Source organism: Sinohyriopsis cumingii, chromosome 16, assembly GCF_028554795.1.
Source record: "Sinohyriopsis cumingii isolate HCF-2022 chromosome 16, ASM2855479v2, whole genome shotgun sequence".
Lineage (NCBI taxonomy): Eukaryota > Metazoa > Mollusca > Bivalvia > Unionida > Unionidae > Sinohyriopsis > Sinohyriopsis cumingii.
This window is the reverse complement of record NC_142976.1, coordinates 34,883,603-34,910,412: the sequence shown is the minus strand read 5'-3', so window position 1 is coordinate 34,910,412 and position 26,810 is coordinate 34,883,603. Positions and strand designations below refer to the sequence as shown.

The following is a 26,810-nucleotide window of genomic DNA, read 5'->3' as shown; positions in this document are numbered from 1 at the left end:
TATTTTTATCAAGGTTCTTATTTTATTTTCAGTCTGCAGATGGTATTAATGTTGACTGTAGATTCACTTTGAGAGGAAACATTTATGTAAATGATTATTAGAATTACAAAGTGCTCATGCGACTGTTAGGTCTAAGTACTATTTTGGAATTATTGTGAATACACTGAAAGACTGTTAGCATGTTAGCCCATTCAAAGCAATTGGCACATTAGCAAACTCATGGCCTGGAATTCATTCGGAACAATTTATTTTTTAGGACCTGTGAGATAACCTTTACTATTATTTTGGATTTAATTCACAATACTCTAAGTTCTTCTTAAATTTTCATTTTGTAATTTAGAGAATTAAACTATTTGTTAAGTTTGACCAGACTTGATGGTTTTACTTCTTTCTGCTGTTTAGCTTAAGACCAGCTTAAGTATAAAAGCACAGAATCGTAACAAGGTCAGCAGTAGGATATCTGCTGGGTTATTACTTATACAGTAGTTGATATTTTGTGAGCCAATAGTAAGGTTTGTGTAGCGCGATAACGGTAATCTGGACTAGGGAGCTAATGAAATTTATCGAATTTGAATTCATCCGTCAGTCATTTTGTTTAATCTGTTGTGGGTCGACACAGTTCACGCCAACAACGTTTAAGCACTCAAAACTTCCACTAATAATCCAAAGCTCCTACAAGCTCCGTACTAACAATATAAGGATGTGTATACATGTTTGGTTTGAGATTTCTACATTTTGGTCTTAACCACTTTATTTCCCTTTGATAATACAATGCTTTTCTTCTTCAAGTGATGACAAAATTAGTATGAAAAGTTCGAGTTATACATTTTAAGTTTTACTGACACATGCGAGATTTGTTTAGCTTGAAACTTCCCATGCATTTATTACATTTTCATCTACCTTTCCATTTCTGTCGTACAATACATTACCTATCTACCACCCCTCATACCTGGCTATAACATCATAGTCACCTCCTACTGCAAACATACCTGACTATCCACTAAAGAATCTGTTTAGTTGCTTTTTCATTTCAGCCTTGCAACCTGCCTACGTTGTTATCTAACTACTTGCTATCATTATCGTAACTTTAAGAAGAATAATGTAAGGTGCCAGTAAGCACATCACTGAGAGAGAGAGAGAGAGAGAGAGAGAGAGAGAGAGAGAGAGTGAGAGAGAGAGAGAGAGAGAGAGAGGGGATTTTGCCACGCAAATGAAACCACCGCTTTAATAAAAAACAAATTACGGACATGACCAATGTCGAACGGAAATTTTTCAGAGACCAGACACGATCATGCATTGTGGATGGCAAAATCTAATCAAGATTATACTGCATTGTATGCAATATCTTTATATGAAGACTTGATTGTACGCACCTCATCTCCGTGACTCAGAATAGCACAGAAAAAGCAATATATTTTCTTCGCCCGGAAATTCAGAAGATTCCTCGTCTGCTCTAATACTTTATTTAATTCAGAAAGACTGAAATCACTATGCCTCTCATCACGGGGGTCATCAACATCGAAGTTTAAAGTTCCTTCAAAGAACTTCTTCAGATTGGATACATCAAGCTCCGTTCCTAAATGAAAGATATAGCCACAGAAGATGTGTTAGATATTACTTCATCAAGGAAATATATATCCACATAAACCTTTTAGATATCACTTCCTAAACGATATATACAATCAGAGACTCTTTAACATATATTGCTTCCTGAAAGATGTAGACAATCACATATGCTGTAATAGACATTGCTTCCTAAAAGATGTCTACAATCACAGACACTGTAATAGATATTACTTCCTAAAAGATATATACGATCACAGACGCTGTAATAGATATTGATTGCGTTAAGAAATATATTATCACAGGAACTCTACCAGATACTATTTGCTGAAGGAAATATATAACCACAGACGCTGTACGAGATATCACTTCCGAAGGAAATATATAACCACATACGCTGTATGCATATCACTTTTGAAGAAAATATATAACCACAGCAACTTATTAGATATCACTTCCTAAAGGAAATGTATACTCGCTGACGTTGTAATGATATTGCTTGGTGATGGAAATGTATAATCACAGACTCTGCAATAGATTTTTCTTCCTAAATGAAACATATAATCACAGGCGGTGTAATAGCTATCACAGACATTCAAGCTCAAATGTGAAATCATTTGATTGTCTATATTTGTAATTAGACGAAGGTAGATTCACAGATCTTGTACGAACTGTTTTAAAATACGCCACTCATGGAGTCAGCTAAGTGTCCCGTCTGTTAAACTCTAAAAGTAACAAGATAACGGAGCCATATCATTTTACTGATATGGCTAGGTATTGAAGTCGTCTCAGATCTTGTTGATATAACGCAAAATAGGAAGTTTACATGATACAAACTCAAATAAATCTTCCAATTTGTCCTCAAGTCATCCAATCAGAACCCAGCTCACATATTATCTTTGGTTTCTTCATCTAAATGCGTGAATTTGATTTTTCTGGAATATATTTTATATATTGATGATATAAAGCTATTAAGCAAGCTTAGTCAAAGCATGTTTAATAATGAAGCTAAGTTCACAAGATCAGCCAGTTAAATACCAGATTAAATCGTTTTTGTGTGCGGAATTCGTTGGTCATGGAACTCTTTCATATTAATATAAAGATAAAATGAAATTTAGTAAACCAATACATACTAAATAAAGCCTGTAGAGCATCGAGGAGCAATCTTTGAAGGACGCACGACACACGATGTACGATTGGCGAAACACAGTGACATATGTTTGTTATGCCTTGAATCAAGTAACTTATCAGCTGCCTATTTCGTCAGCGACATCACTGTATCCATTTCCCCATTTGTAGGCCATATATAAATATAAGAAGGCGTATACACTAATTCTTGGTTTTGTTTTAAAAAAGTAATATAATTAACAAATCATGAATACATTTACCATCCAAAAAATATATGAATCACAAATGCAGTGTTTGCAAAACAGACCTTCTCGATCCTTGGTAAAATTCAGTATAAGGAGATAGCCTCTCTTGTTTTCTCTGTCATAATAAACTTTCTTTGGCAGATCTCCGGCATCTCTGAGTTCTAAATAAAAGATGAAAGGAAAATATTTAAGACAGTGTTTAGGGTAACATACTTTAGGGAACATGTTAATACCGTGTGTATTTTTCATGAGGCAAACGGTCACTTGGAGTCATCATCATCATCATCCCTCTAAGGGCTTGGGGATATGGGATAGACTCGATGGGGTTTCCTGGATATTTTAAGAGGCGAAAAAAATGAATTTCATTTTATTTCTGTGACTCACAGCACAACAACACAAGGTATGTAATGTCAAGGCAAATGGAGCAAAGTGCCTTGCCCAAAGACACACAACGGTAGATCACATACAACGGTAGATGGTATAACTTAAACCAGCACCATGTCGGTCATTGACTCCCCAAAATGTTGAAAAAGGCAACCAATGAATTTGGTTTAGTTTCATGTGTTTTACAAAACAAATCATTTAGTGACAAGACGACTGGATTAAAGTGCATTGCCTAAACACAGAAAGACATACGACGGTAAGCGACCCGAGCTGATTTCATGGAAGGACTTAAACCGTTACCCTTTCGGTCGCGAGTACCACTGCCGCTTCTGATTTTTTCAACCACCTCTTAAATTATGCAGAAGACTGCATCGGCGCTATAGTACTTTTGTTTGGCCACTTCTACATACACCTAACTTATGAAATACGAATGAATGAATCATTATCATCCTCTTTTGTTCTCTTTTCATGAGAATTAGGCAAGAAGTGTGTTTCAGTGATTTTGGCCAGGTATGTGTTTCGGTCAAAGTCATAACTCATAAGTCCTGTTGTTGTTCGTCTTTCGAGTTCTAAGATGATAACGTCATCATTAATTAGATCGATATCTGCAAGTGCTAGTGTCTAATTAAGCTAAGTTGGGCTCAAAACTATCTGTGGCATACTTGCTGAGAGATGCCACATTAGAATGCTTGATTAATATAGTACGTGATGCAGTTTTGAGAGTTACGCTGCTCAAGCTTCTGTACTGCCAGTGCGATTCTCATTCACTCTAAATTTCTAGCTCCAGCGCGGATGAGACTGTGTCGGGTTGATTAATTCCTGTGCGAGATCTTGCCAAGGCTCAGGATCAATGTAGAAGTGTTTCAAGGATTACTCAATCGACTCTTTGAGGCGCTTCTGATGACCACCATGAGGTTGCCTTCTCCACATCAACGTCATGGATGATAGTCGTTCTTCTGACATCCTGATGACGTGGCCTGCCCATCTCAGCTGTGATTTAATTAGCAGTGTGTGAATGCTTGGAATTACTGCCGGTATGAAGATTGGTTGATTAATTGATTGGTTGTTATTTCTACGGCGCACCAACACTGTTAGGCTATTTAGCGCCATACAAAAGGTTACAAGTATGATCATTTAAAAATGATAAAAAGTTTTATATCGACCAGCGATATCAAAACCAAATAGTTGGACGTAAAACGTTAAGCTGGTAAAGGGTAACATATAAATCTTCCTGATCAACGGGGAATATAAATGGTATATGTTAATAAAGAAAAGTTGTTGACAAAAGGGACGGTATATACATTACATAAAAATGCTCAAGATGATGGCATCCAATTTACACCTTAGAGTAAATGTTTACTTGTTTCAGGAATTCTATAATACAAGTGATGTTTATTGTATCCAAAAGTTCCTTCATGTCATGCATATTGTAATATTGATCGCGCGTAGGCTGCAGGTCGAAACACTCCATCATTAAGTGCTTAACAATGAAAGGTTCATTGCAAAAAAAGCACTCTGGTGGGTCTTCGCCTTTTAATATGTGGGAGTGGGTTATATACATATGACCAATTCAAATTCTTGCAATGACTACCTCCTCTCTACGAATGGCTCTGCAGGAATGAGTCCATTTCTCTAGGGTTGGCTTTATGGGGTAAAGAGTATTATTCACTGCATCATTCCACAATGCCTGCCACTTCTGACATAAAGACTCTTTCATACTAGGTTTTAAATCTGTATATACCTTTAATACCAATATGGCTAGGTAACCAACAGTATACGATATGATGGGAGTTACTCAGTTCAGTATTTTTGACGAGAATATTAGTTAATAAGGGGTTCTTCAGTTTTATATTGTGTAGTGACTGAAGCATTGATAGGGAGTCAGAGAAGATGATGATGTTTAAAAGACGTTGGTTTTCGATATATTGCAGAGCAAGGTCTTTTGCTCTGATTTCGGCTGAAAAATTGATGTACCATTTGGTAAGCGAACTTGTGTTATGTGTTTTCCACTAACGAAGGCTGCAGCTGCCTTTTCCTCATCCTTTGATCCGTCAGTATAAATTCTTATATAGTTAATAAATTCGATGAGGAGTTGATGATAATAGTTGTGGAAGGTGTAAGGGTTTGTCTCATATTTGTTTCCATCGTGAAGCGTACAAAAGTAGTTTTGGTTGTTGAAGTAGCCAGGGAGGAGTTTCGGAGTCAACGGTTATCTGAATTTTAGAAAGATCACTTTTGCTACTGTCAAGGCTGGATGATATTCTAATGCCAACGGAAGGTATGGCATTTGGTTTATTTTCGTATAAGTTTTCGTATTCGGGTTAAAAAAAACAGCCAACAAAGCAGGCTTCATAGGTCTTGATTTTAATTTGAGAGTATACTGTGCGGAAAGCATTTCTCTACGACGTGATAAAGGTGATTCGTTCGCTTCAGCGAGAAGGCCTTCATGCTAGGATGTCTTAAATGCTCTCAGAGCGAGTCGTATTCCTTGATGATGAATCGGGTCAAGCATCTTCAGATATGACTTCCTAGCTGAACCATAAGCAGCAAACAGCGCAACCATAGTCCAGTTTGGAGCGAAGAAACGTTCTATATAAACTGAGGATGATTTTTCTATCAGCACCCAAGTCAGTGTGCGCTACTACTCTGAGTAGATGTAGAAATGTCAAGCATTTAAGTTTCAAGTTCTTTAGGTGTGGAATAGAAGTCAGTTTTCTGTCGAATATAATACCTAAAAACTTTGTTTCCTTAGCAACTGGAATAGGTGTTCCGTCCAGCGTGAGTTTAGGATCATCATGATGTCTTCGTAACTGACAGAAATGCATACATACCGTTTTTGATTTCGAGAATTTGAAACCGACAGTACTAGCCTAATTTTGAACATTGTTGATATTTTGTTGTAGTTGTCTTTCAATTGTATGCATGTGCTTTGATCGATAACATATTATAAAATCATCAACGTATAACGAGCAATCCATACCAGGAGCAAAACACTTGGTGAAGATATTGATTGTGATGTTGAAATGCGTCACAGACAGAATACTGCCCTGGGGCACACCCATCTCTCGCTCTTGGATATGTGAGAGTTTAGAACCCACTCTTACCTTGAATTCTCTGTCTGAGAGAAAGTTTGATATGAAAGAGGGCAGACGACTTTTTAGATCCAGATCGTGCAGGTCATTTAGTATCCCGTACTTCCATATCGTATGAAAGAGGCCATTTCGAAATCAAAGAAAACCGCTACTAAATGCTCCTTCTTGATAAATGCGTCGAGAATAAATGTTTCCAGTCTAACCAGATGATCACTGATCCTACGGCCATACCAAAAGCCACTTGGAAAGGAGACATTAAATTGTTAGTTTCCAAGTACCACACAAGCCGAGAATTTATCATTCGTTCTGCACACGCATCTTGTCAGTGCACTGGGTTGATAGTTGGTAGGATATGAGTTATCTTTGCCTGGTTATGGGAACTGGTATTACTGTTGATTCTTTCCAAATCTTAGGTACATTACCAGTAATCCATAATCCATGAAAGATTTTCAAAAGGGACGTTAAAGATGATTCTGGAAGGTGTTTCAAAAACTGGTAATGTATTTCGTCAGGTCCAGCGGATGTATCATGAGCCTGTCTTAAGCCTCCATAGGCGCAAATAGTAAGAACAGTTGGTTACAACATTCCGAGTTGTTGTATGTGAATTTTAAACGTAACTTTTCTTATTGACTTTTTAATCTTCGGAAGGCTTTTGAATATTTAGATGATGAGGAATTTTTAGAGCAACTGTCCGCGAGTATATTTGCTATGTCACGTTTTAAACCAAAATTGTTATTGTTCAGTTTCAGATGTCGGAGAGAATTGTGTTTTCTCTTTCCGTTTATTTTACGGATAGTGTCCTAAACTTTCGAAATTGAGGAACAAGAATTTAAAGAAGAAACATATTCCTTCCATGATGCTCGTTTACTTTCTTTGATTGTGGGGCGAGCTTTGGCCCAGAGAATATGGTATATACGTAAATGATTGTTAAATTTTTTATATGCTTCTCGGCGTTGTCTAATGGCTTCCTTACGTTCCTTAGTGACCCAAAGTTTTGGGGTTCTTTTACAGTTCAATGAGGACATGGGAAGGGAATCTTTTACAATCTCGATTAAAAAAGAAGTAAAATGCTTAATAGGGTTATTAACGTTGAAAACTATATCATCATTCAGCCTAGTTCTACAGAGTGTTTGAAACTTAGCCCAGGCGGCCTTCTTTATGTTCCATTGTGGAATTGCGTCATCAATAATAGAGTTAATATTTGCAAGAGAGACTGGAAAGTGATCACTGCTGTGAAGGTCATCATCGACCTTCCTTTCATAATCCAAAAGCAGCAAAGGAGAACAAACTGTCAAATCGAGACACGTGTGTGTATCCATTCTGGGTGTATATATGTCGGTGATCTGGTGTTATATAGATACAAATCGTATCTAGAAATGAAGTGTTCGACTTTGGTCTCTGTCACCTATATGATTTGATCCCCATAAAATGTTATGGACATTAAATTCCCAGAGTAAAACAAAGGACGCGGGAACAAGATTGTCTTATTCCTTTGGCAATAGGTTGAGTTTAGGTGCTATGTAAACAGAAGAAAAGGTAACCACTCAATGTAGAGTGACGCTTACAGCAATGGACGAAAATTTGTGTTTCAGGGGATGATGGTAAGAGGGATTCTATTGTCCAGAACAACATAAAATCCTCTCGAGAACCTGTCAACATTTTGAAAATAGGCGTTAAACAGGGAGTAGATTTAAGCGTGAACCATATCTTTCAAGAATGTTTCTTTAGGGCATAGTGCTGCAGGATCATGTTCATTTAAAAGCAGAAGAATATCATTGTAGTTGGTTTTAAGTCCTCACCAGTTCCATTGTATAATGGTGTTCTCCATTATAAGTTTAAATTGAAGATTGTGGAGCTAGGTTTGACCTTTTGCGGAGACAATCTGTGTGGTTATTTCTCTGGAGGAAGAACGGGGTTGACTATTTTATTGGTAGGTCTGAAGCTACCTTGAGCATATGGAGCAGTTTCTTCTGCATCAATGCTCTCAATGTTTCCAAACCTGTTATAGAGTTTGATGGGGTTATCGGACATGTTTTGCTGCCTATTTCTTTGAGATTTGTTTTATTCCCTGGCGATGTGGGGGGGGGGGTACTGAAAGTTGTTTGAATAGATGCCGTGTTTTTCCATGGTTAGTAACGGGGGTGTCATAGCTTGATGCTGAATCGGGTGGATCTCCCTGTGTTTAAGCGTCCTTCGTCGTTTTGGGATTGTTCTTTACTACAGTAGAGTAGGATGGGTCAGCATGGGCTATTTTCGCATGTACAAGTTTTATGGCGTCTGGATAGGGAATATTACTCGTGTACTTTACCCTCTGTATTTCCTTCTTCTGTTTCCAAGTATCACAATCCTTGGAATGCACGTGGTGCTCCTTTCCACAGTTGACAGAATGCGGAGTCGCTCTACTCTCAGATTCTCGATGAAAATGGTCTCCACATTGGCCACATATTTAACTTTTTGAGCAACTGTCTTCGTGATAGCCATATTTCTGACATTTATAGCTTCGAAGAGGGTTCAGTATATAGATCTCGACCTTTACTTGCAAAAAGCCAACTTTGACCGCTCTGGATACTGTTGGTTTGTTGAAGGTGAATACAATGTTGTTGGTGTCCTGCAGATTGTTATTACATTTAATAAGTATTCTACGGACTGCAGTGACACCTTCGTTTTTCATTCCTTCAATGATATCTGTGTCGCTGATTCAACCAAATCACGACAGCGAATCTCCCCTTTGGACGTATTGAGTTTTGTGTGAGCGAATGAGTTCAATGGATTCTCGAAGAAATTTTTCATTTTCCAGATATTTTCTGTTTGACCTCGTTGCTCACACTCAATAAGACGGCAAAAAGATTCCAATTTGTTAACACTTTTTGGTGTTCCAATCGATCTCGCAATTATCTTTTCAATCACAAAAGGAAAGAGTGCAGAAAGCAATTCTGAGGCATCTTTAGATTGTATAACCATGAAGAGTGGACATTACTCCACAGTACATGGTTCCTCATCCATGTCAGATACAGTTTTTGTACGTTTGTTTTGATTTTGCTTGGAACCTTTCGTGTTGGTTTGTTTAAATTTCAGCACCCGTGCTCACCACCGACCATGGAGCACAACATGGGGACAATTTTCAAGTGCAATGGATACACAGGTGTTATAATCAGTCGGTAAAATTACCCGCTGACTGACCCATTAAGCCCCCGCCTCCTAGGGTCGGTAAAATTACCTCCTAATTGACCCGTTAAGCCATCGCCTTCTAAGACTTGGGAAGGGGAAGCTAAATGGATGGACTGTAGGTGCGACTGTGGTATCAAGAGAAATACAAGGAGAAAGACGAAGAAGGTGATCGAGTAAATAAAGACTTCCCATGGCTCGGCGTGACCAGCCAGCCAATTTGTCGAGACCGGGCTCATCCCTACCACCCGTCTAGAAGATGTAGAGGCCAAAGAAGTGTACTGCATCGGAAGGCCTCTGCTCAACTAACAGGATCTTTTCCTCCACCGACACGGGATGCAACCCACAGCAAACAAGTCGCTTCTACTTAGTCGCCTCTTACAACACGTAGTTAGGCACTGAGGACACGTTGGGCCAATTCTACAACCCCGGATCCGCAGGGGGACCGGTATGAAGAAACTTAGTATCTGGGACTCTATCCTGCTATAGGTTTCCTGAAGCAGCTAATCAGAAAATGGTTAAGCTTCTTGTCATGGTGTGTACCCTGCCCAGGTTTCTCAAGCATACAACACGGTCTGTAATACAATGATTATGTAGATCTTAACTTTTGTTTGTGGACTGGTGCCTCTGTGCTCGCACACACTTTTGCGTAGTCTGCCAAAAGCCCTACTTGTTTTAGTAGTTCTGACGTTGGTTTCATCATTGATGTGGACGGAATATGATATTGTGCTATTTAGACTGGAAAATATGTCCACTGCCAGAAGGGTTTGGCCATTTACTGTGATGGTAGTTTCTACTTAAGGATTCTCTGGTGCAGGATGATGTATAATCTTTGTGTTCGTGATACTGATTGTGATACCGACACTGTCACTAGCTGAAGACATGGTCCATATTGCATTACATATCAGGCTCAGATTTAGCATTTAGGAAACAGTGGTCAGCACACAAAGACCATGAACAATCACTTCCTGTATCTTCGTCCTAGCTTGTAGTTTCCTCAGACTGAAGAGATCATTGATCAAACCCAGTGTCATAGTCATGGAAGCCTCGTCCCTCGTCAATTCCTGAAGCCACCGTGGCTATCTAGCAATAGCTCTTGATCAATGTGATGCACAAAGTGATTCATCAGAATTATGGCGAAGGTTTTTCCAGCTGTTGATAGCAAGGAGATACCCCGATGGTTGTCGCATGGTTGTTGGTTGCCATTCCGCTTGTATACAGGATGCAACCGTATCCTCTTTCCCCGATTCCACTAAAAGAATTCGTTAGCTTCTGTGCCATGTGGGAGATTACGGCTGTTTACACTACTGCTAGTACTGCATGTGCTTCAGGTACTTTTTGCCAACTGACAGAAGGTTAATTGCTTTCAGCTTCAGTGTCGATTGGACTAACAACAAATGATATGTAAATCTTCATTTGGGTTAGTGGATCTCACTGATATATGACTGCTGATTGAGAATGTTGTCGAAGTGTTCTGCTTATCTTTGAAGTGAGCAGTCACCCAGTTTTGGAGATATTCCTGATGACTGTGACCCGTGAATTGTATTCAAAGCATCACGTAAGTTCTTCGTGTAATTCCTGTCTACTTATTTATCAGGCACTATACTTGCAAATCTCTGAGCTAGCATTGGACAGTACTTTTCATGATGCCGAAGGTGCCCTATTCGATGATGAAGTGATGTAGCTGATATTTCTCATTCGAAAGTATTGCTATGGCAGCATCGTTTTGATCAAAACTAGTATTGATGTTTACGTCATATGGGATCAAGGGTTTTGGACGCAGCAGAGTACGCATAATCTGCAATACATTATTGGAATTGGTATCAATTATATCAAGTTGGCTGCATAGTTTTCTTTTAAAAATGCCTTTTTAATATTCTCCTGTTTCAAGTTGGCGAAATCAAACTTTTTGGGCGCTCGTTTAACTTTTGGTCTCCTGCTACACTGAATCTAGTTACTGAGCTTGGAGATTAAGAGCCTGTGTTCAGTCCAGCATTGTGTCCTTTTAAGGGCCTACGCCACATGCACATCCTGCCTATCTCTTATCCTAACGATGATTTGCCCATAAGATGTCATTGATTCGACCGTGCGTGCATCCGATACGTCTTGCGGCCTTTTGACAGGTAGAAGATGGTGTTGGTGTTCGTGATTAGTAGGTTGTATTCAACGAATTTACGCAGCAGGAAGAGCCTGTTCTTTTTTTGTATTTGACACCTGGCCCTGCCTGGTAATTTATTCCAACACTCGCATTAAAATCACCGATGATGATGCTCTTGTTGGCCTTTACTATTTATGCAACAAGTTAATCCAGGTTTTCATAAAATTTGTCCTTGATCTTATCTGGGTTCGTCATGATGAGTGCATATAAGCTGATAATAGATGCATGTCGTTTTATAGTCAGTGGTGATTTCATTTGCATCAGTTTGTCATTCACGCCAATTTGGGAGGTTAGTGATCTTGCTAACAAGCTATAATTTGATGGCAAAAATATCACCAGCTTCACTCTCTCTTCTGTAATTCGGTCGTTTCAGAAGGTATACTAGTCTACAACTTCGCCGAGTTTTCCTTCCTCAGCTAGGCGATGTCAATTCAAACCGGATAGTTGGATGTTTCTCTGGTCTATCTTCTTAGGTACTGTCGATGAGTGTGCATACGTTCCCGTCTCCAGTGTTGAGCTGAGTCACCTTTGTCTTCTTGATAGGTTTTCGACCGCAAAAGGTGGGATCAGCGGCGGTATGCTGAGTAGGGTAAGGTGAGGCAGGGAATGTTTCAGCCACCTTTTCTAGCCCCATCCTCATGCTAAGGTGGTGAGCAGTGTGGTCCTTAAAAGGGCTGTTCAGTCTCCCAGGGGATGCAGCGTTCTACAGCTGCTTCTGTTCAGTGAAAGGCGACCATATGCCCCGAGCTGCATTTGTACACGTCGGCAGCAACAGCTTCCAGTGTATCCACACCTGCTTTTTGTTGCTTGCCCATCGCCACAGCATTCAGGTATCTAGTGGAGGAGTGGAGTACTGTCATGACTTGCGTACTAGTTGGATTTAAGGGAGGGAAAACGAAGAGTCGCTCTCACTCTCTACTCCGAATCCAGTTGCATGATAATGTCGAAACGTCTGGAAACAAGTCCGGATGCAGTGGATGGCCATCTATTCCTACTGCTCTTGAATTAATCTCTGTGCCGTCCACACAGCTTGCAATCTGCCTTCACATACGGGGGATAAAAATATATGCTTGGCCGGCTGGTCCATCATAAAAAACTTTCCATGTAGTACCGTCAACAGTTACTTACGGTGGCAAAACCATACCTGACCTGACATAATAAGACATCTTAGTGGGTTCAGCTGATTATAAATATGAAACCATTTGTTTCATCATAACCAGGGTTTCTAACACATTCGAATTTGTTTTAAAGAAACACAACTGTAGAGACGTGAACGGGTTGGTAGGCAAAGCCACGAACACTGAAACTGTTTTCGTCAACAATATTACGGATTTAATTGATAATCGATCGATAAAGGACCTATAACCGATTAATTATCGAAAAAAGATGTAATCGACGATTTGTGAAAAAATAATTACCCTCACTGGAATGATTCTTTGTCAATTGCTCACTTCAACTTAATCATATAAGTTTCGTTAGAGACGGTCATTTTAGTTTTTGTTCTTTTTTTCATTTAAATATTATACAATACATGCAATATCTTTTCTTCAGGTCATCATATCTGACGGAACAGGGCGATATGGTCACGTGAATATAAATATAACTCTGCTTTCCATCAGTGAGAACAGGGCATTCCATATAGTCCTAATTTTTTGCTTAATTGCTGTATATTTTTGCCGCCTGTTCGAAAACGTATCATATTTACTGTGACATCTTACAGGAAAGAAAATGAATGAAACTTATATAATTGATGATGATTGTAAACTGCACTTGTAGGTGCGAGTGGAAACACGTGTAAATGAAGACTGTCTGACTTTCTGATCTGCCACGGATTACTAAATGTGGTGTCCCTGCATTCGTCATTTTCTTACCAGTCGATAATTATAGTCCAGCATTAGAAGGAGAAAATATTTCAAGATTTCAACGGGAAAAGTATTGTTTTGGTTATCAAATCCAAGCTCCTTTGATATCATGCACATGATATATGAACGAGTATTGCCTTATTCATGCCATTTTCAACACCCACTCATCTCCTATTAGATATAATTGTTGTATGCACTTTTGAAACGATAAAATAGAATATTTTTCCAGAGCTCACTATCAATTATCGACACTGTTTTTAGGTATATATAACCAGCCCTACATTGGACATAACACGGATAATCGATATTATTCCTAGGTATATATAACCAGCCCTATATATGACATAACACCCATAATCGATAGTATTCCTAGGTATATATAATCAGCCCTACATGGGATATAACATCGATAATCGATACTATTTCTAGATATAAATAATCAGTCCTACATAGGATATAACAGACTTATGTCCTGAATTTCGCGTTCGTAACACCCTCGCTTCGCTAATTTTTCTAAGGCTTATTGGTTTCCTCCTCCGAAAAAATAAATAAATAAATAAATAAATAAATAAATAAATAAATAAATAAATAAAACACCCGAGCTGTCTAGAATGCATAGTATAAGTTGTGAACCTTTTGTACAATCGTCAGAAAGTAAAAGTTTTACTGTAAACAGGCTTATAAAAGATGTAAAGATTATGTTCGCAAACGAATACAAATTTTTGATAAACACAGAACCTGTAATAACATTGTTTAGCACACACACACACACACACACACACACACACATACACACACGTGGAAGGTAATGTGATAGAGAGTAAATGGGAAACTAAATGTTTCTGGATTTAACTTTAAGAAATATAAATAATAAGAAGAAAATAGCAATAGAAAAGGTATATCCCTTGGCATTAAAAGGGCTACTTTCAATTTGACTTTTTCTTTTCTTATTGCGGTTATATTGTTATTGTTACCTCTAAGTTTTTCTCGATAAATTAGATCAAATTTGTCCTAAATATAACACTCACCAGTTTTTATTCGTTTGTTAGAAGGTTCGTCACGTTCCTGTGGGGTGTCCTCTGCTGCTATAATAATAATAATAATAAGCAAAAATACAATCGATGTTTGGCTCTTTGAGAATTTCAACAACATGATCTTCCAAAATGAGAGGTTCAGCTGGGATACGTACACTGCAGTTAATGTAAACATATCTACATGGTTATGTACATATTTCTTAATTGTAATTAAGCTCTTTTTGCTCTGTGCTTAAAACTGAATTTGACACTTTAAAGTCAGAGGAATTAAAGAGCCTTGTCGAATATCACAAGAAATACAAGGCATAGGAAACTCGGACCTATCAAATGTTGCAAAATAAGTATGATACACTGCTGACCAATCAAACTGTTAAGTTTGGTAACAGTCTAGTGTACACTGCTGCCCAATCAATCGCCTTGCTGACCAATCAATCGCCTTGCTAAGTTTGGTAACAGTCTAGTGTACACTGCAGCCCAATCAATCGCCTTGCTGACCAGTCAATCGCCTTGCTAAGTTTGGTAACAGTCTAGTGTACACTGCTGCCCAATCAATCGCCTTGCAGACCAATCAATCGCCTTGCTAAGTTTGGTAACAGTCTGTGTACACTGCTGCCCAATCAATCGCCTTGCAGACCAATCAATCGCTTTGCTAAGTTTGATGTATCCTTGCCGGATCGCATGTGACAAGCATGTACTAATTTTGGACAAGCAGTCTAACAGAAGCTTTGAGAAACTCCCATGTAGAATTTTACAATAAACCAACAATGTTGTATAATCTTAATATTATTTATTCCAATTTTTATAAAATTTCCATCACGTGTTAAAAAAAACTATGTATCAATTAGCACAACCTTTTCAAAATGCCTATTATTGACAGATAAATAAGCAAATTAGTGGATAAAGCACTAACCACTGTTCGAGACGTCAATTTGCTCCACCGAGAAACAGTGAACTGATGAAAGCCTGCTGTATTATCGCAGCCTGTGCTGTGAATGTGCATCAAATGCGTTGTTGATAGCACAGTAACTGCATATATTTTAAGGTATGCATATGACGGCCTGTCTGCCTCAGTGTATATATATGTGTTGATATGTATGTAAGTAGGTAGGTAGGCTGGATATTTATAAAGGTCTGCTTCGGAAATGTCGTTGAACCTGTACTTGAAACTTCAAACCTGGTCCAAGGCTGAAGTTATAATAATTGCTTGCAATAATGAGAGAGAGAGAGAGAGAGAGAGAGAGAGAGAGAGAGAGAGAGCATATGAACAATGCTATTAAGGACACCTACCGCTTGTAGTAGGACCTTTCCCTTTCATTTGTTGTGTTATTTCGGATCCTAATTTCTTAACAAGGTCCAATGCTTCTTTATAGCCACTAATATCGAGTGCTTCCTCCAGTACGCTGTAGTCCCCTACCTTCAACTTTCCTTTCTGCTGCATCAACTGAAACAACTTCGCTGGCTCGTTCTCAACGCGAGATAGTCGCCCAGGCGGCAGGTCGGCATTTCTTAGGGCAGTAATGAAATTTGTGTACCCCGGATCGTTGATGTTTATGTAATCGCAAAGGTCTACCAGCAGTTTGTTATGTTTTTGGATGATCTCTCGCGGTATTGACGCCATATTCCAGAACGTTGACCTCAATACACCCTGTTTCAGTAATTTACTTCCTGTCGCTTTTCACGCTGTACGATACACGGACATGTACCTACCCGTACTTGAATTGTTTGAATTGAAATTGCATATCTCAATGCGCAGTTGTCGAACTTCTTGAGTCAGTGCGTTTAAAAGCCGCAATGATTCGATAGTTTGTCCTGTCTCAAATAAGCAAAACGTGTAAATACATGTTCTTTGAAGTGGAGGTCTTAGCCAAATCAATGGCGTCAATTTATATTTTCATTTACAAAACCCCCTTTGTTTCATATTTCACATACTGTGTCCTAACTACATTGTATTTCAATTCAGGTCACCATTGAATGAGCTCATCAAAGAGAAAGATTAGCTCATTGAAAGAGGTCCACCAAGGGAAAGATTAGTATTTCACTTCAACCCGAACAACACTGTTTTGCACATTTTTCATGAACTAAGATATCGTATATCTCGACACTGCATGGTATGATTAGTTTCGTCGAACAGTCTGCTGAGAATAAATTATATTTCTTATTATTATATTTGCCACTGTTGTTGTTGTTGTTGTTATTATTATTATTATTATTATTATTATTATGTGACACCTCCATAGAGTGGACACTTGTTTTTAAGTACAATTATGAATAATTCCTTTTAGAAAACTTTCACTATTGTTTTCATCTACTATACAGCTAAAGACTATAGCACATCACAATAACAACCTTCTCAGATCCCCTGATTGTTCCACCTTGCTTTATTTTGTTACATGATAAAAAGTTTGAAACATTATAGTAGCAGCAACTACAAGGACGATGAGGAGTTTTGGATCTTACAAAACTCACATCTAATGATCTTGCATTGTAGCTGATGCACATGCTACCTTAATGACATTAATGCCGAAATTAATTTTATGGATTCAAGCAATTATGTTGATGTCGAACCATGTGCGCCCGCACGTAGGTATCCCAGATTTCACCTCTAAACACGTTATGACTTCAAATGTTAAACTTAATAGGTGACAAGTACATGTGCCCTACACACCCAAATAATTCTGAGGGCACCCCTGTGCAAATGGAAAGTGTTGTATTATTATTATTATTATTATTATTTTCGTCTTCATTTTTTCTTATCAAATACTAATGCAATATCTCTACCCTCTAACTAGACTTTCTTAATTGGCAATATATATTTCCTTTCAATTTAAATATTTTGTATACAAATTGGCATCATGTTTTTTTGCTCAGAGAGAGAGAGAGAGAGAAAGAGAGGAGAGATTACCGCTAAATTTCGTATGTGAGTTGGAGAAAAAATCGTTGAAGAATTGAGAAGTATCAGCATATATTAAATGAAAGTATGTGTGCCTAATGGTTAAAAGGCAAGTTAGCACAATAATAGCTACTTGGTGTCGATAAAACAGAAAGTGCTAAAATATAAATTTAAAGAAGTGCAAAAAAGGAGAGAAAAAAATAAACAAATATGTACAAGGTAATGATATTTACAGAGCTGTAAAAGGGTCCATAAAGTACAAGATCACATATGTATATATACATTCCTTCAAGCAATCTAAAATTTTCGCCGTCGTGCATCATCATATAGTTCTTTAACTGAGTTTACAGAAAAAGAAATTAAAATCTAAAAAGGGAAAAGTCTTGTCCCATTGGCTGTAAGCCAGTACACTCGGCAAGAATGTCTTCTACTATATGTTGACACTGGCAGGGTGTGCACTCTGGTTCAGATTCACCCTTCAGAAGCCATGCATGAGTCATACACACACACACACACACACACACACACACACACATACATACAATGTTTGATATCAGAATTTGGAATGTTCCATTCAGAAATGGGTGACTGCAGGGCAGTTTCGGCAACTTATATACACCCTCCTTACCATTTATACCAAGGTTATTAGGTAGTCAACGTTACAGAATAATGTTTCCAGATTACGTGAGCAAATCCCATCTGTGTATGATATGGGATACTAAAGGTATGTCCAAATCAAGGTTTTTAGAACGGGAATTTAGAAAACATGATTTAGCATGTTTTTGAAACGTTTCAATGAAAACCAGATATTTTAGCATGGCTGTCATTTCTCAGGTAAAATGGAGGCTTTATTTGATAACCGGCTGGAGATGGTGCCGAAGGATGATGCAAGGATAGCTCCATCCTAGTCTGGATCTTTCGACAGGCTTTGTGTAAAATTTTTTAACTACAACACGATACTCTCATTTTCCTCTAAGTGGAGTATTTTGCTGAGTACTTTTTGAATGGGAAAATATCAAGTATTATTTTGGGGTTTGATAATCAATGGGATGATGTATGAATGCATACTTTTGCAGTACCTGCAAGATTGATATTTTGCTGCTTCTAGGTAAGTAGGAAAAAAATCTCACATCCGAACAATCTGATTTTTGAACACGTATGGTTTTATTTGGACCTAAAGACGACATCATACACAGTTTAGTATTTTGACCTAAAAACGACATTACATGATTAGTTAGCTCAATAACAAAGTCCGTTCACCTGAAACAAAGTGATGGTTTATTTACTTTAACATAGAGGCCCAGGCCCGGCCCTAGGACGTGCTGGGCCCAAGGCAGAATGCGGGGCTCAAGGCAGCATGCGGTGTCCAAGGCAGCAAAAGCGTTGAGCGGAGACTCTAAGGAAAAAAAAATACATCGCGGAGTTGATTTCCTGAAAGCGCGGGCCCAAGGCCGTTGCCTCGTTCGCCTTGCCCTAGGGCCGGGCATGTAGAGGCCTTCTGAAGGGGAACTTCTAAATACTTCAAGTTCCTGATTATGTCTCGGATCCAGAACTTGTAGGTACGATTGTACAGTCGGGTCATAATCAAGTTTAGATCTTAATAAATATCTCTATAATCGTAGAAAGACCTTTTTGCCTTTTGTCTCTGAAGAGTTTATTATGAAGAACAGTTAGATTAAGGTAAACAATAATCCATACAAAATTAGTATCCTCCACAACTGGGACATGAATTCATCATTATAGAGTTTTTGGTCATCATGAAATGTAAGTAATTGGCAGAGTAGAATGAAACAGTTTTCATTTTCGAATTTTTTTAATCGTTTTGGTTTGCCAGTTTGCGAGTTCTGTTTAAACATATGATAGTTCATCGTTGTGTGTACTATGTGATCCATGACTGTTCCCGATATATGGTATTTTACAGTGTTATTGGTCTGAATGTTGAAAACATTTAGAATAACCTGACTTTAGATATAACCAGGTTCTGAGGGTAGCTTTCAGAAAGGCTGATACCTACTTTATTTCTGATATTTCTGACTGTCAAAATGGATATAACGATAAATACATGGCTCCTGAAACCAAAGTGGAATAAGTCAGTCATTTATGTTGAGTAAGAGAAGCTTTTTTCAAAGTCAAAATAGAAAAGCTACTATATATTCCTTTTGCCCCCTCCTCCCTTTCCAATTATCTATTAAATTGGTTTTCTTTTTAAAATAAAATCTGAACTTTATTGTGTATTTATTCAATGTCAAGTGTACAGTTCTGACATTCAATGCAACACCTAGTCATTAACGTAAAGGAATCTTGAGAAACTGGAAAAAATTATTTGGTTTTAATCAATCTTGAAATAATTACGGAAATCACAGTATTAGGATCGAATTATCAGTAACAGTGTATATAATGTTTATAGATTAAATTAAACTAGGGCACGTGTACCCTAAACAGGTGTTCGCAATCCAGTTCCAAGAAACTTAATGGATTCATCTGAGATCATGTAGAAGACACATAGCTACGTGGCGTGTTTCACGTCCACCATAATTATCAAGGTAACGATGTTCAAATAAACTAAATGGAAGATTTATAGACCGATTGAAGGACACACACACACACACACAGATATATATATATATATATATATATATATATATATATATATATATATATATATATATATATATATATATATATATATATATATATATATATTAGGACAGAACTTTAAGCAAAAGTATTACGATTTAAATTTATTCTAAATTGTATTAAAAGTAATTTTTCATTACTTTATATTGAAAATAATTTTCCACTAAAATATATGGAGATAAAAATTTTATATCTGTGAAATATAACTGTACGCTATTTTATAAAGATCGCACTTTACAAACAGGTGAAGAAACCCATACAATAATACAATACATTTCGCTCGTAACTAAATATCAGCAAATTGTCAGCACAAAATATACAATACATTTCGCTCGTAACTAAATGTCAACATTTATCAGCACAAAGTACATTTTGCTCGTAACTAAATGTCAACAATTGTCAGCACAAAATACATTTCGCTAGTATCTAAATGTCATCAATTTAGATTTGGAGGGAAGCTGCAGAACATGCAAATTATTAACATATCAATATTGGAAACGTTGCGCAGATGGTACACACGATATCCATGGAAAAGTTCAAAGGGCATGTTCTCACTAACATTGAGCAAACGAAAAACTGTATAAATAGCGAATCAGGCTTACGAAGAATTAATTCGTTGCTCCAGTCAGAACAGCACTGTCTTTTCCTTACAGGTAAGAATTGTCTGCGTTCGCAAACTTCTTTAAAGAATGTGTACTTTTTAATATTTGAGACTTTCACGGTAAAGTTCATATTTTCCAACATTTTTGTGAGTTCTTATATTTTATATTATAATATAATGGAATGTTTAATTGTATTTGTGGTATGTATTATTGGAAAAGAAGAATTCGCTACCAACTTCATGTTTAGATTTAATTTGCAAATAAAAGACTCTTTAAGTAATATTGAGTAATGTTTAGTAACCTATTCCAAATTAGTATCCTATTTTAGCACGATACATTTCTTCAAAATGATCATTGCATTATTCGCAACTATTGAATTTTATACTCGTTGGATATCATAAAGTTAATTGAGATTTAAATATCTATATTACATTCTAAATGTTACCAATCAATATATACAAAGAAGTTGGTAAGCACGATGGGTAAGTGTAAGTTTATATGTATTTTTATGTATTTTAAATATAAAGACTTTATAAATGTATCTTTAGAATTTAGCATTATATATACATATCTATCTATATCAATAAAGAATTCGTTGCTCCAGTCAGAACAGCTCTGTCTTTTCCTTACAGCGGTTCCGTACCTCATTCCCCAAAGATGTAGTCGTATCTTCACGGTTATTGGTGACACCCTTGTTAGAGAGTCTGAATTCTCTTTCTCTCTCTCTCTCTCTCTCTCTCTCTCTGAACATAGGCAAGGACATTTCTTAACTTATGAGTAATCCCTTATCATTTAAAGATATGAGAAAAAGGTTATGATACAAACCATGTCGTAAAATACATATATATATATATATATATATATATATATATATATATATATATATATATATATATATATAAACTGACATGGATGGATGAGTGGTTGGATCCATTTTCTAGAAAACATGTTATATTATATATAAATCAACATTTGTCTTTCTGTACCAGCAGCCAAGCAAGACGTCACGAGTTCGAAACTCGCGGCGGCACCTCACCTTTTATATTTTTATCTTTAAAGTTTCTTTTAAACTCTCTCATCTCATTTTTTTTTCTCATCTATATTTATTCCCGTCCAAGCACGGCCAATTAAGGCAGTATAGTATAATCTCTGATAACGAAACATGTAACTACAAGGAAACTTCCGAGGATTTCGGAAGCCCGTATAATAGAAATTTGTACAGTCTCCATGTAATTTCCATCTAGTATCGTTTTGCGAAAACATTATTATCTGATGCGTTGCCTTGATCATATATATATATATATATATATATATATATATATATATATATATATATATATATATATATATATATATATATATATATATATGTACATCTCAACTAGATCCGTTATTACTTTTTTCCACTAATAATTGGAGAACTGTTGTAGTTCAATCAGCATCGGCATCAGCATTACATATGTGCAGCCTCTATCCATATAAACCATTTTTTCTTTGAAGGTCCTGGGCAAACGTTTGTAGTGATTTTCTTAGCACCTGCTCTATGGGAAGAAGCCCAATGGAAATGTTATACATACATGAACCCATCCAAGCTATAATTCAACGTTGGATCAATGTTGTTTCATAGTTATAGCAACGTTGTTTTAATACGTTGTGGCAACATACTTTAGTGAATTTGCTAGAGTGTTGCTACAACGTTGTCATGTAGCGTCATGAATTAACATTCCAACAAGCTCCTGAAACGTTAACAAACTATTCAAAACATTTCCTTTGTGATTGCGAAACGCAAACGCCCCCTACTGACAAAAAGTCAAAATCTACAATAAACGTGCCCGATCGATTTCGCAAACTCTAACGTTCTAAACTAAATAAAAGTTTAAGTGTTGTTATAGCGTCTAAAATCAGATTATACCCATTATACCTTATATAGATATAAAAGCATGACTACTAAGCGTAAATGGTCCACCTATCTTTCAAAAAGTTTAAAAAGTTTAGGATATGAATAAAGCAGTGTAATAATTCTTGAAGTGTAAAACGATCATTGATATAAGCATGAAACATATAATAAATTACATTTGTCTATTTTAGTTGCCTTTGTTAAAAACAATACTTAATGAAGCTCTATAAGTGGATGGCCCCACAGCAAAGTAATCAAGATGATATTTAGTTTTTCCTAAAGTAATCAATGGGGTAACATATATTTTATTCACTAAATTGCACACAGTTTTCAGAACATCAAATTAGGAACGTGACACGCTTTCTTTACTTGTTTGCCGTGATCAAGCGGCACATTTGTAGTCTTTTTGATATGTCTTGCATGCAAAGTTTGTTTACTATTAATGGCATTAAAATCTGTTCAAGAATCATCCACAGACAAAGAAAATTACGTATAAAATATCATTTCGTCGCTACAATTTATTTTCATTTAGTTTTGCTTACAAATGTTACAGAGTTTACAAACCCAATGTATATATAGTTATATTTAAGACCAGATATGATAAAATAATAAAATGATAACAAAAATAGATTTCATACTATTACTTTTTTTTCTTTCATGTTAATTGTCTGCATCAGAATCTGCAATATAGACAGCAACAGTGAAACTGGGTCTTGTTCTGATTTGGCTCCTGCAAATCGAAAACTAATGCTAATGCTTGAACATATCTCAGCACTGCCTATATATCTCATAGAAAATTAAAAAGTGCAATTAAACTTTCTTCAGTGTATTTGCGCTTCCCTTAATATCTTCAAGCGTGGCTGTTCGTTAGCTTTGAGACTTAATTTTCCATTCTGATTAGTGGATGCTTAAAGTAGGTTCTACTTCACTGTCAATAATTATACGTGTGAAAACACTTGCCCAATCGGACACATTGTATATAGCTTTAGGTATTTGAACGCAAAGTTTTGCTTGTCCAGCTCAATAAAACAACTTTCAAGTATCAATTATAATTTGGAAAGACAAATACTTTTGTAAATATAATGCATACAAGGACAAGATCATGTTAAATTTTGACGATGGAAGAGATCAAATACTTAATTTTCCTCATCATTATGTTGATGTATATTTGAGAGATTAGTTATTGCCTCTTCATCATTAATTAGTGGATTATTTGTCAAACACATTCTTTAAAATTTGGCAAGAAGTTATTTTGCATATACGTAGTTTCAGTAAATAGGTGAACAAAAAGCAAAGTGCCATTTTCATTCATTTAAATGTCAGTGACTAACAGCATTTAAAAAAATAAATCGTACATCACATCATCCTTGTCAAAACCCTGCAGATTGTAAGTGCTTGACAAAACCCTTCTAATCAAGGTTCTTGAGACACTATAACATTCAGAAAACGGAACAATTTAAAGGCCTTATAGGAAGGATTTTACGATGAAGTAAAGATAGGTCTTAAAAATCTCTGGTTCTATTTTCATTATCAGTTTGATTCATGCAATAGCGAGTCTTAGAACAGGCCGTGCATATATAAGCCTATCACACTGCACGTAATTGCAACTACAGTTTACAAAATAAACAACGCCACATTGAATCACGAAAGCGTACCAGTGTCGGCCGCTCCAATATCAATTCGAGTAGCCAAATATATGTAGTATTGCATGTATTGAGCGACACGTGCACGATGCATTTTATCGTTAGAGACATTAAATAAGGTTTTGAAATGTTTGAATTATTCCGTATATGAAAAGAGGATCTTAAAGTAAAATCTTATTGTATTGTTGTTGATTCTCTTTTAGCCGCCGATTCTTGTGATGTGTTGTCATTGGGTCTTGTAAGTATTTCGTCTGTGTCCTTTCCTTCTGATCTTTAGTATTTCCTAACATTGTCCTTAAATGGTCTTACTGCACCGTTTGATTCGCTGGAATTTGCTTCAATTTCACGATTATATTTAACCGGAAAGCTATTAAAGATTTATGATACCATAAGTGTCAGTTACATAATGTCGCTATTGAAAGTTTAGGCTAACTATCAAAATATGAGTAAAGCAATTATTATTTCTAAATGTTATCCTCAAACATGTCGTTAAGAATATTAATTTGCATACATTTTGTACCATGCTCATTATATGTACAATATGTTACAAGATACATATTGAATTCTTATGTAATCATGCATTCATTCTACGCACGTTGCGATGTGGTAATCCCTAATGTTCAGTAATTCAGAGGTGGGCAAACGTTCCAGTGCAAGTGCCACATACACAAATTTACACCTTGTCGCAGGCCGCATAGTTCATTAAGTAAAATAATTTTAGGTTCTTCTAAATAACATCATAATTAATTTTCAGTTGTTAATATGTTGTTAATATTTGAAAACGTAAACTTAAACTTCAAAAGAAGCAGATTTATTTGATAAACAGAGTAACATAAACAGTGTCAGTGCGAATGATGACTTGTTCCTAGGCCGCATGAAAACCCTTGGCGGGCCGCATGAAAGCCCCTGCCGGGTCGTATGCGGCCCGCGGGCCATAGTTTGCCCACCCCTGCTTAATATTGATCCAATAAAAATGTTATTTGTCTATAACTCTTAATGCGAATTATCAATTAATTAAACAAAAACATACACTGACAGTTATAAATTAATTAAACATACCCTGACGTTCAAAACAGTCGAAAACAGTACATATTTAAGCGTGATCTACAATGCCTGAAAAGCTATAGCCTTCAGTTGAGTGTTTCGTGAAATTAGACAAGTCCAAGATCATACAAATATTTGTAAATATTCATGTTAATGAATACAATCTTTTCCCACACAAGTTAGAAACTTTAGTCGATCAATTTATTTAGAAACAAAACTGACATATGTACAAAACAATGATTGTTACCCATTAGATTTGTATGGTTAACACAACATCGATACAACATTGGTAAAACGCATTTTTTAAAATCCAAGTACAAATTACACCAGTTGCAGAGCAAACTAAAGTAACTCATTGCATGTGCGTGCAATTTATAATCTGATACAATTTTGTACTTAGAGGACTATTCCAATCATGAGTATATCATCATTGTGTTCTAACTTGGATTTAAATTGAATTCTGTGGAAGACCTTTTAGATTTTGTGTACCATATATCATGAAACGTGGTGACAAAATGCAGTACGGGTGAGTTCTATCACCGTAACACAAAATTCGGTCAGTATTACCCATATACATGTTACACACTTTACGTTTTATATGTGAAGTTTTTTTTCATCGCAGGAACTGTTCATTCTCAGGAACTGTTCATTATCAGGAACTGTTTATTCTCAGGAACTGTTCATTCTCAGGAATTGTTCATTCTCAGGAACTGTTCATTCTCAGTAACTGTTCATGCTCAGGAACTGTTCATTCTCAGGAACTGTTCATGCTGGAATCACTCTGATGATTTTATACATCGATGTTACTATCCCATCATTACAAGAATGGACCATAAACACCCATACGGCGTTGGCATATTTCTGCATTTTGCTTATTACTACATATATTCTTGCATGGTTATCGCATACTTTCCTATGTACAATGACTAAACTTAGTGAGGCGGTAAAGATTGATAAGTAGCACATGACTATGTAGCGCTTTAGTGACCTTGATGACATCTGAGTTGAAAGTTTCGTTTCAAAAGAATATTTAATGGTACATATATAAATCTCAATGATTGGATGACATTCTTGCAACATAATAGATCACTGTGACCAATATTCAATGTGTTGCGTTTAACCTAAGACCATATGGTTCCTTTTCATTGCCTAGCAAAAAGAAAATGAAACAAGCTCCCATGATGCATCTTGCTATACTCGTACATCTCTTACTTCTCTGAAACCTACAGTTCATGCTTCAGTGATTTTAGTTAAATTTTCTTTTACTTTTATTTATCAGCTACTCACCATTGGGGGCTGCTTCAATCATTGACACTAAAAAGTAGCATTTCGATATTTATTCCGATCGTAGAGGATCATTGCTTAGTTTTGTATTGAGACAATACTCAGAATATCTTTAACCGTATCTGAACATTAAATACACCGATTCTCTTTCTTGTGGCACTGACTGGGCAGCCAGTTTTTAC

At 36.6% G+C, this 26,810-nt stretch overlaps 1 protein-coding gene and 1 long non-coding RNA gene across 3 annotated transcripts in view; one reads left to right on the top strand and one right to left on the bottom strand.

The window, feature by feature from the left end:
- LOC149780197 (caspase-3-like) overlaps positions 1-16,593 on the bottom strand; it is a 47,895-nt gene extending 31,302 nt beyond the window's left edge. The window contains exons 1-4 of one of the 2 annotated variants that reach the window (XM_089936950.1): positions 15,919-16,593; positions 14,626-14,679; positions 2,999-3,097; positions 1,374-1,576 (exon numbers count right to left, since the gene is read on the bottom strand). In XM_089936950.1, the coding sequence (XP_089793076.1) occupies positions 1,374-1,576; positions 2,999-3,097; positions 14,626-14,679; positions 15,919-16,249 (687 nt within the window). In that variant the 5' untranslated portion in view covers positions 16,250-16,593. Of the gene's footprint in view, positions 1-1,373; positions 1,577-2,998; positions 3,098-14,625; positions 14,683-15,918 lie in introns of both variants that reach the window. The other variant, XM_089936949.1, reaches the window with a different exon arrangement.
- A 4,773-nt stretch (positions 16,594-21,366) lies between these two features.
- On the top strand, positions 21,367-26,445 carry LOC149780196 (uncharacterized). Its single transcript, XR_016414885.1, has 3 exons — positions 21,367-21,443; positions 24,504-24,538; positions 25,967-26,445. It is a non-coding gene; the product is annotated as an uncharacterized LOC149780196 (long non-coding RNA).
- The last annotated feature ends 365 nt before the right edge of the window (positions 26,446-26,810 follow it).